The 21509-nt window shown below is 35.6% G+C and overlaps 2 protein-coding genes across 4 annotated transcripts in view; one reads left to right on the forward strand and one right to left on the reverse strand.

Moving 5' to 3' along the window:
* SPIRE1 (spire type actin nucleation factor 1) overlaps window positions 1-21462 on the forward strand; it is a 217435-nt gene extending 195973 nt beyond the window's left edge. For 2 of the 3 annotated variants that reach the window (XM_043979869.1, XM_043979917.1), the window contains 7 exons: window positions 1171-1261; window positions 4619-4761; window positions 12811-12948; window positions 13466-13536; window positions 14568-14595; window positions 14703-14839; window positions 17660-21462. In XM_043979869.1, the coding sequence (XP_043835804.1) occupies window positions 1171-1261; window positions 4619-4761; window positions 12811-12948; window positions 13466-13536; window positions 14568-14595; window positions 14703-14839; window positions 17660-17918 (867 nt within the window). In that variant the 3' untranslated portion in view covers window positions 17919-21462. Of the gene's footprint in view, window positions 1-1170; window positions 1262-4618; window positions 4762-8502; window positions 8677-12810; window positions 12949-13465; window positions 13537-14567; window positions 14596-14702; window positions 14840-17659 lie in introns of all 3 variants that reach the window. The other variant, XM_043979803.1, reaches the window with a different exon arrangement.
* PRELID3A (PRELI domain containing 3A) overlaps window positions 1-21509 on the reverse strand; it is a 91791-nt gene that overhangs the window by 6788 nt on the left and 63494 nt on the right. The window lies entirely within an intron of this gene.

Below are 21509 nucleotides of genomic sequence, written 5' to 3' on the forward strand. Positions count from 1 at the left end.
AAGGAACATTATTCTAGTGCTGCTGGCCAACTCTTCCTCCTTGAAATTCATGTGACCTAGACTGTATCTGGGACAAAGATTTTACTTGTGTTGCTTGCTTTGTTAAACGTAGTCCAAAGAGTGTGGAAGGTCAGTGCTCAAGCCTCCTTTGTTTCGATTTTGTGGTTTACACAGCCTCTTTTTCCCCCTGTTCTTTGACTAGATTCTTTGTACTAGAGCTTATTTGCATCTGATGATTCCAGTGGGTTTTAGGTAAGGCTATAGTTTATAGTAAACAGCTAATTCTTAAAGACACATGAAGTAGAAATTAGTCATCAAAACTTATACCATTGCCATTTATCTCACTTTTTAAGTAAAGTTGTATGCAGAAACTTTTTTTTTCATTAAAAGCATTTTTATTATTTTCCAGTTACATGTAGAGATAGTTTTCAGCATTTGTTTTTATAAGATTTCTAGTTTCAAATTTTTCTCCCTTCCTTCCCTCCCTCCCCTCCTCACCCCTCTCCAAGGCAGCAAGCAATCTGATATAGGTTATATATGTACAATCACATTAAACATATTTCTGCATTAGTCATGCTGTGAAAGAAGAAAAAACTTTTTTTAATAAGTTAAGGAAAGCTACTGATATCTTACTAGTGTAAGAAATATAACAATTGATAATTTCCAGTGGTAGCATGGAGGCAATGCTTCAAACTTCATAGTCCAATTAATGGTAATGGTCCATTCAATTTTTGAAACTAAGTTGGGAATTTGCCTTGTGATTTATGTTGTACTAAAGTAGCTGCCTAGACCCCTAAGACAGCGTGGCTTAGTGGGATAGAAGAATGAATTTGGGGTCAGGAAGACCTTGGTTCCAGTCAGGGGTTTGACCACTTAGTAGATGTGTGACCATGAACAATCATTTATTGTCTCTAAGCTTCCGGTCATTCTCTAAGACCACAAATTATAAACAATTCATGATCTTTGTCAGTGAAGGGAATTCCCACAGTGACAAAATCACACATCTTTGGCATATTGATGTGCTAAACTAAAGCTTCCAATTCTTTGCAGATTTTACTTTTTTTGGTCATGGTTGCTGAGATAATAAGGATGTTTTATTCTGAATTTTGTCATGATTTAAGATTAGAGGAAAATGGCCCAGTTATAATTCTTACATTTCCCTCATTCTAGGAGGAAACGATGCACAAGTCAGCCAGCAGCAGCAGTGTATCTCCCACCTTTCTGGAAGACCCCATACTAGAGGCTATGCCAAGCAAAAAGAGTAAGTATTAGTGTTCAAATAGAACATCATTATCGTCATTGCTGGAACTTATGTTGTGCTTTAAGGTTTGCAGAATGTTTGCATATATTATCTCATTTGAGGCTCATAACAACCCTGTGAAGTAGGTACTATTATTTCCCCCATTTTACAGATGAGGAAACTGAAGCAGACAGTGGTTAAATGAGTTGTCCAGGGCCACACAACTATTAAGTGTCTAAAGACATATTTGACCTGAGGTCTGCCTCACTCAAAGTCCAGGGCCCTATCTCCTATGCTACCAGCTTGCCTTGAATAAATCGCAACAGCTACATAATAAGTTGTATTTCATGCTTTATCAAAATATCTCAAAATGTCCTATGGCCATTTAGAGGTGTGAAGAAGTGACATTGGAATTTTACCAGTCAGGATGACATGATTATTCTTTTTCTAGGGATGCTGAGAAAGTCATCTTGTGGAGCAGATATTACAACCTCAAGTATCTTAATTACTAATCCAATGTTCTTTTGGTCTTAGTACTTGGCAGCTAGGTGGCACAGTAGATAGGGCACTAGGTCTGGAGTCAGGAAGAGCTAAGTTGAAGTCATTTTTCCAAATCCACATTACTAGCAGTGTGCCCCTGGGCAAATCACTTGAACTCAGCTGGAAAATGGGGATATAATAGCACCTACCTCCCAGGATTGTTGGAGGATCAAATGGGATAATAATTGTAAAGCATTTAACATAGTACCTGGCAAGTAGTAGATACTATATAAATGTTAGCTATTATTGTTGTTGGTGTTGTTATGTTGCCTGATTTTACTTAAAGAAAATTATTTATCTTATTTTCCATCCTGTCACATTTTTCCATTTCTGACAAATCAAGCAGATTTGTGTTAGCAGATAGATCTTTCTAGCTAGTTATCAGGAAGACTCTTGTACATAGGTTGGAACTGTTTACATATCTTTGTCAGATCTGAAGTCCAGCAACTTATTACACATACTCACAGAGATACCAAAAGTATTCTTCTAACTATTCTAGCATTCAGATGTTATGAAAGAACTAAATTTACTTAAAGTGATTTTTAAACACTTCAAGATGACCTGCATGTGTCTCTATAATTATTTTTTGTATAGTACTTAGGTTCCCTGTTCCATATTTTGAACATGAGAATTCAATTTTTATATTTCCTGAATCAATGCGGTATTTACATAAGGTTTAGGGAACCTGGAATTTTGCTATGTCAGCAGATCTCTGATTTCATTCAAATGCACAGATTGTAACTTGTTTACACTTTGTTGTACAGAATGGCAACTGTTCAGGTCATACTATAAATCCTTTACAAGGGTTCAACCCAGTGGTCTTGGGCCTTCCTCTGTATCTCTTGATTTTGTCTGGATACTACTGGATCATGTAGAATGTGCACTCTCACTGTACAGAATGTCCAGAAAATCTTAGTGTAATTTCAAATGACTAAGGCCTAAAAAAGAAGCTTCAACAACATAGAACTCCATTCAAACTTTTTGCACTTTGCGTAACTGACAACCTCCTTCTCCAATCATGTATCTCTTTGCAGAAAACCACTTTTTCTAGCTTATTCACACCCACCATTTCTCTCTGGATTGCCCTGGTCTGTAATGGAAAATACATACCTTTAAAAAAAAATCCTTTCAATGTTGTCTTTTCCTATATCATTTATCTCTAAGGGGAAGTGTAAGGAAATTATAAAGGAAAAAAGAATCTTGAAGGGATTTAAAAATACATGTAACATTCCTTTTGATTTTCATTATGACCCCATGGGGAGGTGAGTCGGGGAAGGAGCAAAAGATGACATTTATTTTGAATCCTTTTATTTTTATATATCAGAAAGGTAACTTGAATTTCCATTAACATTGCCTAAGTGTTTTATACATATGTATGTGTTTATATATGTATTTGTGTATATATATATATGTATATATAGTTTTCCATTTAACTTAAATAGACTATAATAGTAATGGTCATCACTAATACAACGACTTACAGTTTGCAAAGCATTTTATATATATGATCTCATTTGATCCTCACAACAACTTTGGTAGAAGTTATTACTTTCCCTATTTTAGAGATGAGATCAATGAGGCTAGGAGAGGTTTAAACAACTCATCTAGAGTCATACATTTAGTGAGTAAGGCAGGATTTGAACTCAGGTCTTCTTGACTAAGTCCAACACACCATTCACTGCACCACCTAGCTGTCTCTTGTAACAAGTGGGAGTATTTTTTGTTTTGAATGGTGGGAGGGATGAACTTCATAAACCTTAAATGGCTGTATGAACATGAACATGTATCAAAACTCTTGTCAAGTAGAACTGTGATTCAGTCATTAGAATGTAAGGATAAAAGTCTAGAATTCCAGATCCACTTTTCTGTACCTCAGTTTCTCCTCTTAGAAGGTAGAGACACTAATTTTCAGTTCCTGTCTATTAATAATTAGGTATTTGTAATGAAATAGCTATATCATTGTTATAGTTTGTTTTGACATTTAGAGAGAATGTTTTTTCTATCATTAACTTATCATTTACCTTTCTTGACTCCTGTATTTTTTATTGGTAATGAAAGGACCTTGATAACTATTTGTATAAGGGATTTACACATACTATCTTTTGTTGTTGTTGTTTTTTTGGTTTTTGGTGGTGTTTTTTTTGGGGGGAGGGGCTGGGCTATGAGGGTTAATTGACTTACCCAGGGTCACACAGCTAGTAAACACATGCTATTTTTAAGCAGGGGATACATGGGTGGCAGCTAGGTGGTGTAGTGGATAAAGCACAGGCCCTGGATTCAGGAGGACCTGAGCTCAAATCTGGCCTCAAACACTTGACACTTATTAGCTGTGTGACCTTAGGCAAGTCAATTAACCTTCATTGCCCTGCCCAACAAAAAGGGGGGCGGGGTACATGCAAGACTATTCTTGACCATTTTATTTGGTGTGTTATGAATCATTTTGATCATATGGGTTGTTTTCTAAGTTTTTCAAATAGTTTCTGAATATTTATAAAATAAATATTTATAAAAACAAAATATTGTGATATCTTAATATGCATTTGTGCCACAACATTTATGCTGTGTGTTTTTATAATATTGAGGATATACAATGAACATTTTGCTAAATTCATTTATGAAAGATTTTATTTATGTTCTCATATTCTACCAAAACTCCTAAACAAGGAGCTCTAGTTATGTACCTCTGTATCAAACACCCCATGTTTGAATATTGTACTAATCACTGGCAGTGTAAGGAAGATTTCTGTTAGAAAACAACCAAAGCAGAATATTTTTAGGGGTCAGGGAGGAAGACTTCTTGGTCGTTAGAAAGCTAACTTATTTTGTTTAAATTTTTAGTGCCTCCAAAATTCTTGCCCATATCATCAACACCCCAGCCAGAAAGACGGCAGCCACCCCAAAGACGACATTCCATTGAGAAGGAAACCCCCACCAACGTTAGACAGTTCCTGCCACCATCCAGACAGAGCTCCAGATCCCTTGTAAGTAATTTAAAAACTGGATGGTAGTTTCTTTTCAGGGGGAAGAAACAAATCCAAAGGTTTAAATTTAAACTTTTTATGTAAAAGAAATAAAAACTACATTCAGGTAAAGGATTAGTATTCTCTATGAGCCAAATTAAAAGTTTTCAATGACTTTTTTTTTAACTAGGAGACATGGACAGCCATATTAAATGTTTTATGTGTCTTGTGTTATTCCACTGATACTGACTTAAAAACTTTGAAGATTCTGTAGCTAAGTCCAGTTGTATATTACTGAGTTCACTGATGTAGCACATTTTAACATGGAGTTTATTGCAGGAAAAAAAACTATTTGACCCATTAATTCCCATTGTACTTTGTTTCCCAGTTCACTGGATGAAATAGAGAATTGGAGAAAAAAAAATAACTGCTGCTGTCTGGAAGAAGTTACCAGATTTCCCCAAGAGACTGCCAGGCCCAGTGTATGGTTTCTTATTTCTTGGGTCAGCAGGACATAGAGTCCACTAGCCCCCTGCCAACAAGAATTCAACAGTTCCACTAGCCAGAAAAAGTCTGAAAAGCTTCTTGTTTAGTCTTTCCTGGCATAAGAACGGTTTCCAGTATGTCACAAGGCTTAAATCAATAATTCTGTCTCAGTATCTCAAATTTAATGCTTTGTTGTAATGCTTGCAAGTCAGTCTGGAAAAGGCATACTTAATTCAAAAATGAAGAAAATAAAGAAGGAAAGCAGGACTTCTTTTTTGGTTCATTAAGATTTGATGATTTTTCCTCAAGGGGTACAAATGAGACAAGGATAGACTCTTCAAGACTATGATGCCCTTTATACAGGAAAGGAAGAAAGGACAAGGGAGAGGACACTTACTAACCCAGAGTACAAACTTAATTCTCAAAATTTGTTAGATTCATTTTTGTTTCCCAGGAATACAGTTGAGGAAAGCAGTATTATGAAAATCAAAACTGTTTTTTTTAAAAATCTCATTGTTTTGCGATTATAATTTGTGTGAAGACTGATACAGCTCTTATTTTCTTTAAATACCCTTTTTGAGTTTCTAGCAGGATTTCATTTCCATATGATGAAGAAAATATCCATGGATACCATATATAGGAAAAATTGTTTTAACCTGTGTGTATGGGAACCTTTCCTCTTTAGCAAAAGTGATAGGTACATAATGAATAGTTTTTTTCACAGCAAAATTAAGTAGGTTTGCCATTGATTAAAAGATAAAAGAATTCTTGGACTTTTTTTCTTTAATGTTAATATAAGTTTTACTCACCTTTGTGTTTAGGAATATCATTCAGTGTTTTAACTGCCTTTTGTTCTTATTTTTACAAACCAGGATACCTATGTAGGCAGCTAGGTGGTGCAGTGGAAAGAGTGCTGGACTTTTGAGTCAAAATGACCCGAGTTAGAATTCTGTCTCAGTCCCTTACTAACTGATTCAGGGCAATTTTACTTAACCTCTCTTAGTCTCAGTTTCCCCATCCAAAAATAGAGATAATAATAGCACTTAACGTATAAGATTTTTTCAAGGAACAAATAAGATTTTGGGTAGATATATAGATATATCTATCTAATATAGATAATATAGATATAGCTATATTTTATATAGATATATAAATATGAATGTTTATGTATATTAAATGAGATCTTATATATAGTATACACATCTTTCAACCAACCAATAAACAATCAATAAACATTTATTAAGTACCTACACTATGCTAAATGGACTTTTCAAACTTTAAAGCATTATATAAATGTTAACTTGTTATTACTATTATATCAACCTATATGCAGAGCATTGTACTAGGTCCCTGGGCAAAATACAAAGTTTTGATAAGATAATAGCCTTTGGCCTTAAGAAATTTCTTGCATTCTAGCTTACTATTTATATAGAAGCTCTTGGGGACTAGAATAAAACCATACAGGTAATATTAAATTAAAAGTTTTAGATTAATTGCTAACAAATTTAGGCTCATCTGGGAATGCAAATTACTAGTCAAAAGAATATACTAAGTAAGACTCTCCACAGCTTTAGACAAACATGGGTTAAATGCTTTTCAAGAAACATATATAAATCACTTTGCAGTCCTTATGGTACTAGATTAATGTTAGCTATCTTACTTCCCTGTGAAGGTGAATTATTGGTAAGTGTACATAGTCGTTATGTTGCTGTTTTCTCTTATGGGATAGGAAAGTAAGATGAAACCTATTTAGAAAAATGGTTGTGTAGCAGGTAGAGTGTGAACCTTGGAGGGAGGAAAACCTGAGTTCAAATTCTATCTCAGACACTTACTAGTATGACCGTGGGCAAGTCCCCTTTTCTTCTTTTTTTTTTTTTTCCCCTTTGTGAGGCAATTGGGGTTAAGTGACTTGCCCAGGGTCACACAGCCAGTAAGTGTTAAGTGTCTGAGGTCAGATTTGAACTCAGGTCCTCCTGACTCCAGGGCTAGTGCTCTATCCATTGCGCCACCTAGCTGCCCCAAGTCCCCTTTTCTTTTTGTTTTTGTTTTTTTTAGTGAGGCAATTGGGGTTAAGTGACTTGCCCAGGGTCACACAGCTAGTAAGTGTTAAGTGTCTGAGGCCGGATTTGAACTCAGGTACTCCTGACTCCAGGGCCAGGGCTCTATCCATTGTGCCATCTAGCTGCCCCAAGTCCCCTTTTCTTAACCTCATTTTCCTCATTGTAAATTGGACATAATAATAGCACTTACCTCACAGGGTTGTTGTGAGGAACAAATGAGATAATATATGTAAAACACTTTGTAAATTTGAAAGTAATATAAAAATGTTAACTCTACTATTGTTGTTATTAATAATAATTTTTAAAGGTAGCATGTGAAGATCTCTTCGACTCACATTTCTCTCATAATTTTTCAAAACAACATGAGTGCAAGGTATGCATTTCATATCAAATTTTTACTCTTTCAAAAATCCCTCTTAAAATAACAAAAGGCATATAAAGGTTAATGTTACAGCATAAGTCTTACTTTGACAATGCCCTTTAGTGCATTTATTAACTAATCACATTTTTTTAAGTAAGAGGGGCAATGATGATGAGAACTTATACCCTTATTTTGTGAAACAAGCTACTCTTTTGTGTTTGAAATCCTTCTACTGAGGCATGTAAAATGTTTTTGCTAATAATCAATTTTTATCACACCTTCTTTCTACCCTTTTTACAGGGTGTCTGAAGTTCCTTTATTCCATTTTGGCCAAATGATGGTAATTTTCCATCAAGTGAAAGAAGGCTGGTTTTTAAATTCCTTCTCTGACTTAGGAAACCAAACAAGCTGGTTATTAGAATTTCTTAGCCATGTATTCCATCACTCACATAAAGCAATTGGTTGTCCTTTATACTCTTAATTTCCATTTATTCTATTTATCCCATCATCAAAAGCATTGATATTAAGTGCTAAACAAGCAGTTTGAAAAAAAGTCCAAATGTGGGTCTTTGCTGTGAGAGAGAAATTGGTCTGAAGCAATTAGAAATTCAGAATTTTCTGTGTTTATACTAATGGATACAAATACTGACACCAGAACATACATATATGTGTGTATACACACATGCACATATATATGTATATATCTTTACATTTTCAGTTTTTTTAATTTTCATGACTTGGAATCCCTATTATGACATCATTCATGTTCTGCATTCATTTGTGGCTTTTTTTAATGTTTTTTGTTCCATCTTTTCTTTTCCTTCGAAATTTTCTTTTTTTCCGTCTATTGTTCAGGTTCCTAGGATAACCAGTTTATGGCCAAGGACGCCTTTCCGACCACTTTTTTCTACCATACAAACAGCTTCTCTGCTCAGCTCTCATCCCTTTGAAGCAGCCATGTTTGGGGTAGCAGGGGCTATGTATTATCTCTGTGAGAGAGCTTTTACCAGCAGGTGGAAATCCGCAAAGGTTGGCCTCTTTCTGCCGGTTCTGGGAATTATTTTACATTTCTGCACCCTCTTTGAGAGCAAGTACTGCTCAAAGTATTTAACAGCTTAGATTGGCACTATGCTTCTGATTGTTGATTTCAGTCTTTTGTAGGATTCATAGATCACTCAATTATCTCAATGGAGGGGAAAATCAAATTCGAAAGGACAACAAACTAAAAATGCAGCATCAGATTAGGGAGATACCCTAGATTTTTTTTTTCTCTTCGTGTAATCTCCTTCTACAGCATGAAGAGAAGCCTTTCATTCTGCCCTCTCAGATTAGAAGTATGTTGCTAATGCACTAAATGCTTCCCGCCTGGATTGTTCCTGGTCACGAAAATGGCTTTAATGGCCCCATGGATTGGTGTAGCTAAGCTCCTGATGAAGAGTAGACAGTATCTATGTAAGCCACAACCAGATCATTTGATCAATATGACTGCTTTCTGCCCCTGGTGTGCAGTTAGGACTTTCTCCATTTGGGGGATGTTCATGAATGTACTGTCACTAAAGAGTAGCACTGTGTCTGTGCTTGCTGGGAGAGTGAGCCTTTTTCATGACCAACCTCTCCTCAAAAAGATATGTAATGATAATCAGGGTGTCATATGGCTTTATGAAAACCCACTTCCTTCTTGCACAGAGAGAAATGATGGTTTCTTCTGTTTCTCCAATTGTTTGAAATATTTTAATTACTAATGTTTTATTATTACTTTTAAGATTTTCATAAATGGTCTATTTTACTATCCTTGACTCTTCAAGCTTTTAAAGCAAGGGGAAAGGTTCAAAAGCTCTCATATCAAACAAATTAATATGATCTTGGAACATACTGATATAGATTTTGACTGTAAATTTACCATGCAAAGTAGATCATCATTTGCAAACGGAGTTGTTTGTTTACTCTAGCAAAAGGCCTCAGTCCCGAACAGTGCTTTATTCTCCTAAGTATTATGTTTTATTAGCTAGCCCAGAAGCTGGTTTCTGCATCCACTCTTTATTGGCCATTGTGCTGTAGAGATAAATTATCAAATGTAAATGAGTCCCGAACAGTTCTGTTCTCTGGTAACAAGTCATTGCATACAGGGTGAATCTCAATTCCTTTCCCTGTTTTGATGCTGGTAGTATTACTTAAATGACCTAAATTCTAACTACTATTGTTTCCACCACTATCATTGAAGATCTGCCAGCATTTTCATAAATTATTCTTGGTTTTCTAATTCTGTGTTTAAATTTACCTCACTAAAATTAAATATAACAATAGTAAAATAAGTGACTTAATTGTTTCTATTTATGATAAAAGAGACACTAGTCAGATTTACAGCTGTTCATTTTGTTTCTTAACTGCTTCTTTTTTAATCTATGAAAAACTCAGCATATTATGGGTCCTTTGGGCCAAATTTTCTAGTTCTTCTATTTACCTTGTAAAATGCCAACTATGAGCATAAGTACCTTTTTTTTTTATACTGTGGCTCAATAACATAAACAACATGTTGTACTTAAGTTATATTTTTATTAGGAGATCTGATCTGTTGTGAATGCTGAAAACATAATGAGAGTATTGAACTCATTCCTAATGCCTCCACTTACTTAATATGAAAAATGAGCTCTAAAGGAATATCGGACCATACAACTTATTGATAATATGCATTCTCCACCCTCAGACTTTTCCCTACTGACCTTGGGAGTTAGATCCAAAATCAAAGGATAAAGAATATGTGGTAGTTTTGCAGAGTCTAGGTCCTTAACCCCTGTATACTTATACAGGGGTTAATCTACGGATTAAAGTGAGGGCAGTATGTGCTATAACATAATTAGGCATAATTAAATAACTGGGAACCTGGTTATTGTTTATGATTAAAACTCTAAAATGCTTTTGATGCTTTGGAGTTTTATCTAGTTCATTCTTGACACAATCCATTGAAATTTTATTTAGCCCAGCCATATTGAATTTATCTTTCTCTTCATTTTAAAAAAGTATATAGAAAGTTTTTAATTTTAACTTAGCCTATTTGTTTTTCATTTCATGTTGCATTGAAGTTTTGTTGTCCTTGTAAAAGCTCCATAATTAAAACATTAGCATTGAACCTTACATGGATTATATTATTAGTGGGTAACTTTGATAGCTTTTCTTTTGAAAAAAAGGCATGCAAAATATTTCCCTATTTCCTACATTCTCCCTAAAGTGGTACACTTTCAAATATGGTTAAAGGTGATTAGCTTAAAATATGTTTGAATCAGCATTTTTGTTGACTTAAGACTAAAGGAACATGCTGCTTACATATCCTTACCATATATATTAACATGACCTTGCAAAACAGATATCACTTAGCCTTTAACAAACAAGGTAGTAAAAATAAATCATCATAGTTATATGAAATAATTTAATGAGTGGTTATTTACAGGCTTACACTAATATGTAGTTCAAAATGATGATAAAATTAATGTCATACACTCAGGAGTAAATGAGGTAGTAGGTAGGAAAAGTTCTTTTTCATAAGAAATATTTTTCCTTTTTATTCATATGAAATATTTAAAAAGATAATAGCTACATCAAATATGTTCAGCTATCTCTTGCAAGCTTATACTTTTGAAAAGGAATTATATTTCTTCACACTTGATGCTAACACCTTTCGCAAGGTGCATGAAAATACAGTAGACACAAAAACTAAATGTAAAACTACTTGTGCTGTATCTGAAAATTTCTCCCACTGGAAGGTGAAGTTGTGCAATGGGTGATTGTTTTTGCACGTTGGGGAGCAAATCATATATTTCTGAACCAACAATTCTTTCCCAAGTAACTAGGTAAGACACACACAGTTATTGGTTTTTATAAAAGAAAACAAAAATTTAAGCAAATTTTAACAGCTGTGTGTGTGTGTGTGTGTGTGTTTAGAGGAACAGAGGGAAGTTTGCATTTGATTCCAGTAATCAAGGCAATAGTTCTTCAGAAAGTGGTGGTTCTTAAATGCTAATGTTTGCGGAGTCTGTCCCACAGATTTCAATTTTTATTTTTCTCTGATTGAAAGACAGAACTGATTGTTAAAACTCCATCAACTGACTGCATCCATAGTCATCTGATTCTTCATCTGGCTTATTTGTTAGATTTCAAAAATGTCAGTATGTTGCTGTGAGCAATGCTATTGTGTGTGTGTGTGTGTGTGTGTGTGTGTGGGAGTGAATTAATGTGTTTATACTGAGAACATTAAGTTTCAGTGTCACTTCACCACAATAGCGCCTGTGAAGCATAGAATGGTGGGAATGCATAATTGTTCTGTCTTTCTATTAGATTTATCCAATCAAAAGCAGAGCTGGATGACAAACAGATGGAAATGAGGTTTTTTATTTAGTGGAATCAATTACATCAGCAACTAACCTACTCTTTTTAGAGGATCAAAACCTGATCCATTAGCACTTAAATTTGTAATAATATTTAAGTCCAGCCTCCCCCCCCCAAAAAAACCTTTTATATATTTAACAGTTCTTTTGGAAGGGAGAACAAAAATGCATATTAACAAACTTAGTCTGTAGAAATTACCTTATAAGTTTCATGTTCAAATTTCATTCATAAAATTGTGATTGCTGATGTGGCATGCCACTAAATAAAGCCTTTGGGGATAACTTACTAACTACTTTCTTTGGCTCTTCTGGGCACCACATACATTTGAAAACAGCACTAGTGCTGCTGCTGGTCTGTATCTCACATGCTATATGGAACACCAGCACTAAGTAACAGCTTAGTACATTTCCCAGTCCAAAGATAAAACTGCAATGCAATTGGACTAAACAAGGAAAAATTTTCTCTATAAAAATATACACATCTACTAAATAAAACAGCTCTATGAGACAAAATACCTGAACCTGAAAACTTTGTCCTTGTTGTTGTAAATGGTACAAAACTAGAACTGAATGATATGGACTGTTAGTAGTTATTAGGCCATCTCTCATCTCAGGGTACTTGAAAGTGATGTGATGCCCACGGATCAGCCAACTCTTTTCTAATTTTCATGAAAAATCTTTCTTTCTTCTCTGAAGCTTCTACTAATCAGGGAAATGGTTCTCTGAGAGAAAAACCAGAAGTGGGCATGGGAGTTTCTTATTCCTGTGAAATTTTGAATTTCAGGAGGAATTCTGTTATCCAGTAGAATGCTTGGCTCTCACAGTAGAGGAAGTGATGCATATTCGCCAGGTGCTGGTAAAGGCAGAGCTGGAAAAGTATCAACAGTATAAAGATGTCTACACTGCACTGAAAAAAGGAAAGGTATATCTGTTGAAGCATTACTCTTAGAATTTCTCTGGAACCTAGAATCTTCTCTCTTCACTAGCATTCAGTTGGTAGTTCTTTCTGTCTTTCTCTTAAGAGAATTACCAAAGTTCCTCTCTTGAAATATCAAACTAACAAATAGGGTAATTTTGTTGGGGCTTAAAAATAAACCTAGTAATTAATGTGTGTATATAAAACTATATAGAGACCTTATGGTGGTTTTTTGGGTGGGTTTTATAAATAAGAAACATCCAAGAATGGGAGAGTACGATGCTTTTGAGCCCTTCAATTTGCTTCCAGGACTTTAAACCTATATCCTTATTCTTGTGAAAGTGCAAACATATAATTGTGGGTTTTTTATGAGGTGAGGGAGAACCAACTTAAAAACCAATGTCTCGATTCTCTTCTTCTTGACATCCACTGAGCTTATGTAATATGCACATCACAACCTCATTCCAATATTAGAAAATTAACTGTTGACAAAATTCTTCCTTTTTCAAATTTTATTTTCTAGCTCTGCTTCTGTTGCCGAACTAGGAGGTTCTCCTTCTTCACTTGGTCTTATACCTGTCAATTCTGTAAGAGGTAAGGCAACCCATAGATGATGAAAGATATTTACTAGTAAGAATCCCACTGGTACTGGTTTTATTTAAAGCTTCTCTACACAGGGAAACCATTGGTGATATTCTACTTACGTGTCTTGTTTTTGGTTTTGTTTTTGCGGGGCAATGAGGGTTAAGGGATTTGCCCGGGGTCACACAGCTAGTAAATGTCAAGTGTTTGAGGCCAGATTTGAACTCAGGTCCTCCTGAATCTAGGAACAGCACTTTATCCACTGTGCCACCTAGCTGCCCCCCGTCTTGTATTTTTGTATATTTGGAGGGCGTAACAGTCTTCATTTCTTTTTTTTTTTTTTTTTTGTGAGGCAATGGGGGTTAAGTGACTTGCCCAGGGTCACACAGCTGGTAAGTGTCAAGTGTCTGAGGCCGGATTTGAACTCAGGTACTCCTGACTCCAGGGCCGGTGCTCTAACCACTGCGCCATCTAGCTGCCCCTCTTCATTTCTTTTTAATAATTTACCAAACAGGGGCAGCTAGATGGCGCAGTGGTTAGAGCACCGGCCCTGGAGTCAGGAGTACCTGAGTTCAAATCCGGCCTCAGACACTTGACACTTACCAGCTGTGTGACCCTGGGCAAGTCACTTAACCCCCATTGCCTCACAAAAAAAAAAATAATAATAATTTACCAAACAATTAATTATTATAAACTAGGATAATTAATTTCTGGATATCATTTGTTTAATTTAAGCAAGGATGATTCTGATGGTAGTATTTTCTGTTTTAAGCAGACATGAAATTTAGAAGCAACTAATCCTATATAGAAAAAAATTTAAATTTTTCATAAATGTAGGTGATCCATTTATCTAGGTCTTTTTCTGAGATAAGTTGTATTTGTCTTATCTACTATTGCATGAAGTGCACCTTCTGATGAGAGAAAGTGTAGCATTTTCACTGTTAAGTATAGAAGTCCAATCTACCCAGGTATATGGGCCTTCATTTATTGACTAAATGCTTCATATGTCTTATACTGACTACTTCTTTTGATTTCATATGCAGGCCAGTATGCTCACAGTGTTGCAAAAAGGTAAGCTAAGATAAATAGCTCATGCTACTTTCAGGGCATGAATTTAGAGCACAGGTTATATATCTGTGACAATATTTTTTATTCTTGGTCTCATTTGGGGGTTACAGATGCGGTTGCCATCCAAGCCATATTCCACTCTTCCTATCTTTTCTCTGGGACCTTCTGCCTTGCAACGAGGAGAAAGTTTTATGAGACCCGAAAAACCCTCTACTAGCCACCACCGGCCACTTCGGAGCATTGCCAGGTGAAAATTCCTGGAACTTTATTAGCAATAGAGAGATGATCTTTAGAGATATGGGTTTGGATTTTGCCAGCAGATTGCAAAAGCTGTGCAATCTACACAGTTCATTGCCTTAGTGAATGGTGTGATGTTTAAAATCTAAATGTGTTGTCTAAAAAAATCTAATGTGTGGTTGCCTTAAATTGGAAGCTTTAGCACCAGTCTTTGGGCATACTAGGTATTCACAAAAAGAAAAACATTTGGAGTTAAGAAAAGGCCTATCTAGCCTGGAGTTCCAGCCTGGTCTTGTTCTTCCTCGAGTCCTCTGCCCCAAGCCTGCTTCAACCATGAACTCCCCTCAAACAGAGTGTGGAAGGTCTGGAGCAGAGGCGGTCCTCACACACTGCTTCAAGCTGATTGGCAGGCGTCATCCAAATCCACTGGTTCACTGGACTTGAAGTGGTCTCCACTTGAGTTCCAAGTCCTTGGCTTCTGAGAACAATGCTGCCTTAAGGGCCAGCCAGGGGTGGTTACAATCTAATTAACTTGAAGTAGGCTAATCAGCAAAGTCAATCACTCTCACTTAATTCAATCAGTTTAGATTAATCTCCAGATGAGCCTTTGAGTATCTGCCAAATCCCATTATTTTCTCACAATGGACAAGCAGCTGTTTTAAAAGCCACCTTACTTTATAGTTTAATTAGGTTTCCTAACCCTTTTCAAAACTAAGAAATGAGGCAGGACAGTGTAATGGACAGAGTAGAAGGTTTGAATCTTAACTCTGTGAGGTTTTGGGCAAGTCATTCACTATCTTTGGGCCTCAGTTTCTTTTTTTTTAAATGATGGAGCTGGACTAGATCATTTTTAAGATCCATGCTTTTCCAACTCAAAACTAAATACTATAAAAGCAAAACCCATTTACAGTTCAATTTTTTTAAATGAATTTGCTATTTTAAAATGAAGATTAAAGACATCTATAGAGCCATTCTGGTCACTCCTTTCCCCATTCTTATTTTTAGGAGGAAATCAAGTTGTATCCTTTGTAGAGTGTTTGGCCTTCAGTGTTCTGGGCTGGTTATTAAAGGGAGAACAATTAAATCCAACAAATATTAAGTAACTGCTATGTGCAAAGCATTGCGCTATTTGCCCTGTTGATTCAAAGACAAAAACAGAACAGTCCTTACTATCAAGGAGTTTACATTCTACTTATAAAAATACAGCTTATGCCAGAGATTGTAAATGTTTTTAAAAGGTGCCGCAGTGCTAAACTCTTTCCAAAGCTAAGTGGGAGCCACATTTTTAACTGGATGGGGTTGCTTAGGGACTGAGTGAATTTTGCTTTTTGAGAAGGGAAACAGGACAATATTGGGCACAGACTTTCAGAGAAAAGTGGATGATTTGAGTATTGATCATCAGCTCACAAGTCAGTAGATTGGTACCAGCTATTAACTCTTGTAGAATATTGCAGTTCTGCTTCAGAGGGAGGAGGGTAAGAGAGAACTTACACTATGAACTGTTTCTGTACCATGTGCTAGAGGCTGGAAATACCTACTTTAGGCTCTTTCCTTTCAGATATTGTACTTGAATCTTTTTAAAAAAATTATTGGTGAATTTAGGATATAGAATTTCACAAATACCTAGAATGGTTCTCATGAGAGACCTTGCATTGAGTCCAAACAAATTGAAGTCATTTTACTGCTGCTGTATTAATAGATATATTCATTTTCTGTTTAAATGAAATAGTAAATGCTTTTTAATTCTAACTCTAGATCTTTGAAAACTATGAAACCATAAAATAAGCAACTTAAAATATAAAAATAACTTATACTTTGAAGGTGGTACAGTAAATTACAATTTCACTAGATTCCAAACAACCAGAAAATTAAATCACCAGAATGTCTAAGGGGCAACATTCTACATTCATCTCTCTGCTTTTATTTATGAGAAAGAAATGTTGGGTGAACCAATATAGTATGAATTTACTCAGAAGAACAACTTCCAGGTTTTATTGATAATGTCATATGAACAGCAATGCTATATTTGTCTTCTATTATACAGTGATAACTAATATTCATAATGAAGAGACTGGGCCACTGCAAGATTCTATAGAGACATCTGAAGAATCAGATTTTAAATTATGGGCAGTATGATTTTAGCATAGCATTTTTTTTTCATTTTTGTTCTTTAATTCTTTGTATTCCCATATGTGATAATTCTCAGTTAAGCAGCATATTTAATTAAGCAAAACGTTCTATTCCTTTAGCATTCTAGTCTGAGGATATATTACATTCTACATATCATAATTTTGATATTCTCAGACATTTTACATAGCAAATTTCCCAGGTTTCTTTTGAAGAGAGAACATTGTTTTCTGGTCTGTTTTCAATACCTGATGCCTTAAAAACACTTCAGGATTTGAAGGATCCATGATTTCAAGTTCATTGATGCAGATGGAAACTCACTGTACCTTACTAGAGAGTTCATGAGTTTCTATTGCTGAAAAACCTTACAAACTGGTGGGTGGTGATGAAACCCTTGAAGGTATCATTGAAGTGTTTTTTAGTTTGGTAAAATCTGCCAGAGGTTGCCCTCTACTGACATAACCTTGCATCATCCTGGCATTACCTTCTTGCCACAGTGAGATTGTATTAGGACATGAGTCTTACTTATGTAACAGGTGCTAATAAATAAATGAATAAGGAATTCCTTCTTAGTTATCATGAGATTCTCCTTATATTTCAGCAATAGCATAAATTTGTTACCGTTAGGATTGATGTTCAATTCACATGATGCTCTTAATTGAGGAAATAGAGGTATTGAGTCAGGCTTTTTTTTTTTTTTAAGGTTCTCCTCAAAATCTAAGTCTGTAGATAAATCAGATGAAGAACTACAATTTCCCAAAGAATTGATGGAGGACTGGAGTACTATGGAGGTGTGTGTAGACTGCAAAAAGTTTATTTCAGAAATCATCAGCTCCAGCCGGAGAAGCCTAGTGCTGGCCAACAAGCGAGCTCGTTTGAAAAGGAAAACACAGTCATTCTACATGTCCTCAGCAGGTCCCTCGGAGTACTGCCCTTCGGAGAGAACTATCAATGAAATCTGAGCCTCGTGCCTTTCCAGTTGCTCTTGTTCACAAAGTCAGCATTGGTGGGAGAACACTAAGAACTGCATTGTCTTTCCTTTCCTTTCCGTGGTTTTATTTCATAGGCTTGAATTTGCATTAGATCAGATATTTGTTGCACCACGTTATTCTACTGACTGAACGCTGTGTTCATATCTGTTACTGATATGCAACAGGTCAGCCAATCAATCATTTGCACTGAAAGAAAACAGGTTTGAAACTTGCTTTCTTTTTAATTTGTACATTTGAAGGACAAAATCATTTTCCCTGAGTTCAGTTCTTTATCATTTCTTGAATCGTTTTCCAACCAAGGCTGAAAGGTTCTTTAAGGAGAAACCAATCTAACAAAGGAATCAGTGTTAGCACAGTTCTAAGCAGTAAGTCATATTGGCATTTCCACCTAATAGTGTTCACATGTAGTGTATACAATAATCCAGAGCCCTTGTGGAGGACACTAAACTAGCATGGGCTATTGTAATTATTGTCTCACAGCATAAACCCTAGGATTTGCTAATGCTAACAAATTGATTTTTAAATGTATTGTTAATCTGAGATTTTGGTTAAATAAGGGACTTTATGATGTCTGTGTTCTAGTGTAAAACACCAGCATAAGCTGTACACCCAGATGGGTGACTGTTTCCTCAAAGCTGCTGGATTTGTCAGCCCTAGTGTACCTGACCAGTGTCTCTCATGGAGGCGACACTTTATTCCTTTGAATGTATTATGATTATTGGTAGTATTAGTAATAATAGACTGGGTGATAGAGGTTTGGCAGAAGTTTGAGAACTAAGGGGTATGGTAACAGCTTGGTGTCGTCCTATAATGTCAAAAGAACCCATGATTATACTCAAAAGGTGGGCAGTCTGTTTTGAGACTATGCAGGTTGGCAGCCTCTGACCACACTGGTATGGCTCTGGTAGCAGATACATTATCAACTATGTTTTTCATATCTTAGGAACTTGGCCATCAAGTCTAAACTCGGCTGTAATTTGGTACCTAAGGTCTTAGACTGGAAACAAATTTATTTATTTTTGTAAATGAACTTTTTAAAAACAAACATGGTTGTTTAGCTGTTTTAAAGTTACAAGAACATTAACCTGCTGACTGGCTTCAGATGCTTTTTTTTTTTTGCATTTCTTTTTCTCACAAATGGCTTCATGTGTGTAATATTGGGGGGGAGGGGGTTGGGAGGGTGAGCCATTGTGCACTTGAAATTTATCAGCTCATTTAAGGTCATAAAATGGGATAGATTATTTTGGTATGCTTAAAAACTACCAACCAAATAACCATTGATGTTTGTCAGATCAATTCATGCACATGCACATGCACATGCACTGTAATTTTCATAAAGCAGTAGTAGATACATCCATATTCAACCTGATGACAACACCATAGGTGGCATGATAAGTATTTGTTATTGTATCAAAATATAATTAACATTTCTACATGAAATTAACATGCCTCAAAACTGTCCCAATACTACTTTAAAATGGACTAAAATTTTATGATTTCATAGCTTAAAATTTCCAAAATAAATTTTAATGATTAATTAAATAATGCACGTTAACAGTTCCTCCATATTTGCATGTGAAACTGTAATGTCTCCAGGGATTTCTGATTATGTAGAAATTTAAATTGCTTTAAGAGCTTTGAAAAATCTATTCAGTGAAACGTCTTTGTAACATTTTCTAAGAGATCAAGTTGTTTGAAATTTATATTCAGGAAAAAATTTTATGTGAGCCACAATATTTTGGAACCCCATACTCAAACTTTTAAAACAACTGCTAGCTAGAAAAGGGAATGTGATGGTAAGAGAAAAAGATACCTCGATTAAGTTCCTTATATGTGTGTATGTATAAACATAGACACAGCCACGCTTGACCAGTTTTTTGTTTGCTTGTTTGTTTTTTTGGTCTGGATCCATAATTTAATCTGTATGGGGAAATCCCAGTGTAGAAATTAATTTCATCGATTCAGATCAGTGACACAAACTTAAATTACAATCTTAGAGAATTGCTGGGGGTAATGGAAATTTAGTGACCTGCCTGTATGTAAGGCAGGACTTGAGGTTGGGTCAGCCCTGTAACCAGGACATGCTGCCTCCTCTTCTTAACAGGCTACGCAAAAGTAAAGAAGGGAACATCCTAAAATTGAGAAATGGTCTTACATTCACAAAAATAAAGAAAAGTAAATAACGAGAGGGTGACCTTTCTAGCCTTTCTTCCTCTTTTAGGGCCATGACAGTACAGAAGTTTATGAAATTCTAGTCAAATTCAAATGCTCCCTTGATCATAAATGGGCAAATTCAACATAATAGAATGCACAGTAGATACAATTTTTTTAGATGGTTACTATAACAAAAGGAGGAAAGTACCAGTCAACCTGTAAATTGTATTAGTCCTATTGGTGTGCTTTTTGGGGTGCCAAAACCAAACCTTGTGTTTAACCCTTTGTTCTCCTTTGCTAAAATTCTATTGTGATTCCTTAATTCCCATAAGAAGCAATTCTCAGTTTAAAGGGCTGGAATTTAAAATCCCTTGTCTTGTATGTCTTTAGAAACTATGTGCCCATTTTCACATTTTAAACTTGTTCAGTATCCCTCTCTATGCTATTCAGCATTCACCTTTGATTCGGCTTTTTTTTTTTTTTAAGGCATCTTGTGCTTTCCCTTTCATTTGGAGTTTAAGGGATCTTGGAGCAATGTATGCTCAAATGAAATAAAATGACCTGCTGTATGTGATGTCCTGAACAAACCTGAAAGTGCTATCTTCAGTGTTAGGTATTCTTCCTTTTGGTTGACAGCCCTGTCAGCTTTCCTCTTTCCACTTGCCTTCCTCTTCTCCCACACCCACTCCAGGTGTTGAGTGCCACTTCTTTTTGTTCTCATACCTCATGAAGTTACCCTGTGGAGAGGTCCATGTTTCTCTCCCTGTAGTTTAACTTCATTTCAGTGTCAGAATACATGAGAAAGTTTGTAAATACATGTAATATATTTATTAATATTTGAAAGGCTGCCATCCAGCAGACACTGGGAATAGATTTTCCCAAGATGATTGAAAATGAAAGCAAGTCTTATTGATATGCACAATGATTAAAACTTATCTTACTAGATTTCCAATTTTGAGCCTTCTAAGTCAAACCTTGGAGACTTTATGGCACGTAGCATTTTAAGAATTAAGTTGCAAGAGAATATGTGACTAGCAACATGAACTCACCACCATGAATTTTTCTTAAAGCTTTTATTTTTCTAACTGTATTAATAAATGTAGGACTTGGTTTCAAAGGTCACATAGGAGACATGAAAGTTCCTAAAATGTGCCACCATTATTTGCTGATGGTGAAAATACAGATAATTTTGTACTGAAGAACTACTAAATTAGGGCCATGAGGGAATGTATTCTCTGCTTTCTGTGTGTACAAAATCCAAGGTCTTACTGGTATTCATGGTGATAGTACTAAGCGTTTTTCATTAAGGCCTTTTATTTGAAAATTATCTGGGAAAAAATAAAAAAGCCTTTCCATCATAGCCTCTGTCTGTGTTGATTTTCCTGCTCTAAATGACTTTGGTTAGCT

The sequence above is a fragment of the Dromiciops gliroides genome, chromosome 1 (assembly GCF_019393635.1).
Source record: "Dromiciops gliroides isolate mDroGli1 chromosome 1, mDroGli1.pri, whole genome shotgun sequence".
NCBI classification, from domain to species: Eukaryota; Metazoa; Chordata; class Mammalia; order Microbiotheria; family Microbiotheriidae; genus Dromiciops; species Dromiciops gliroides.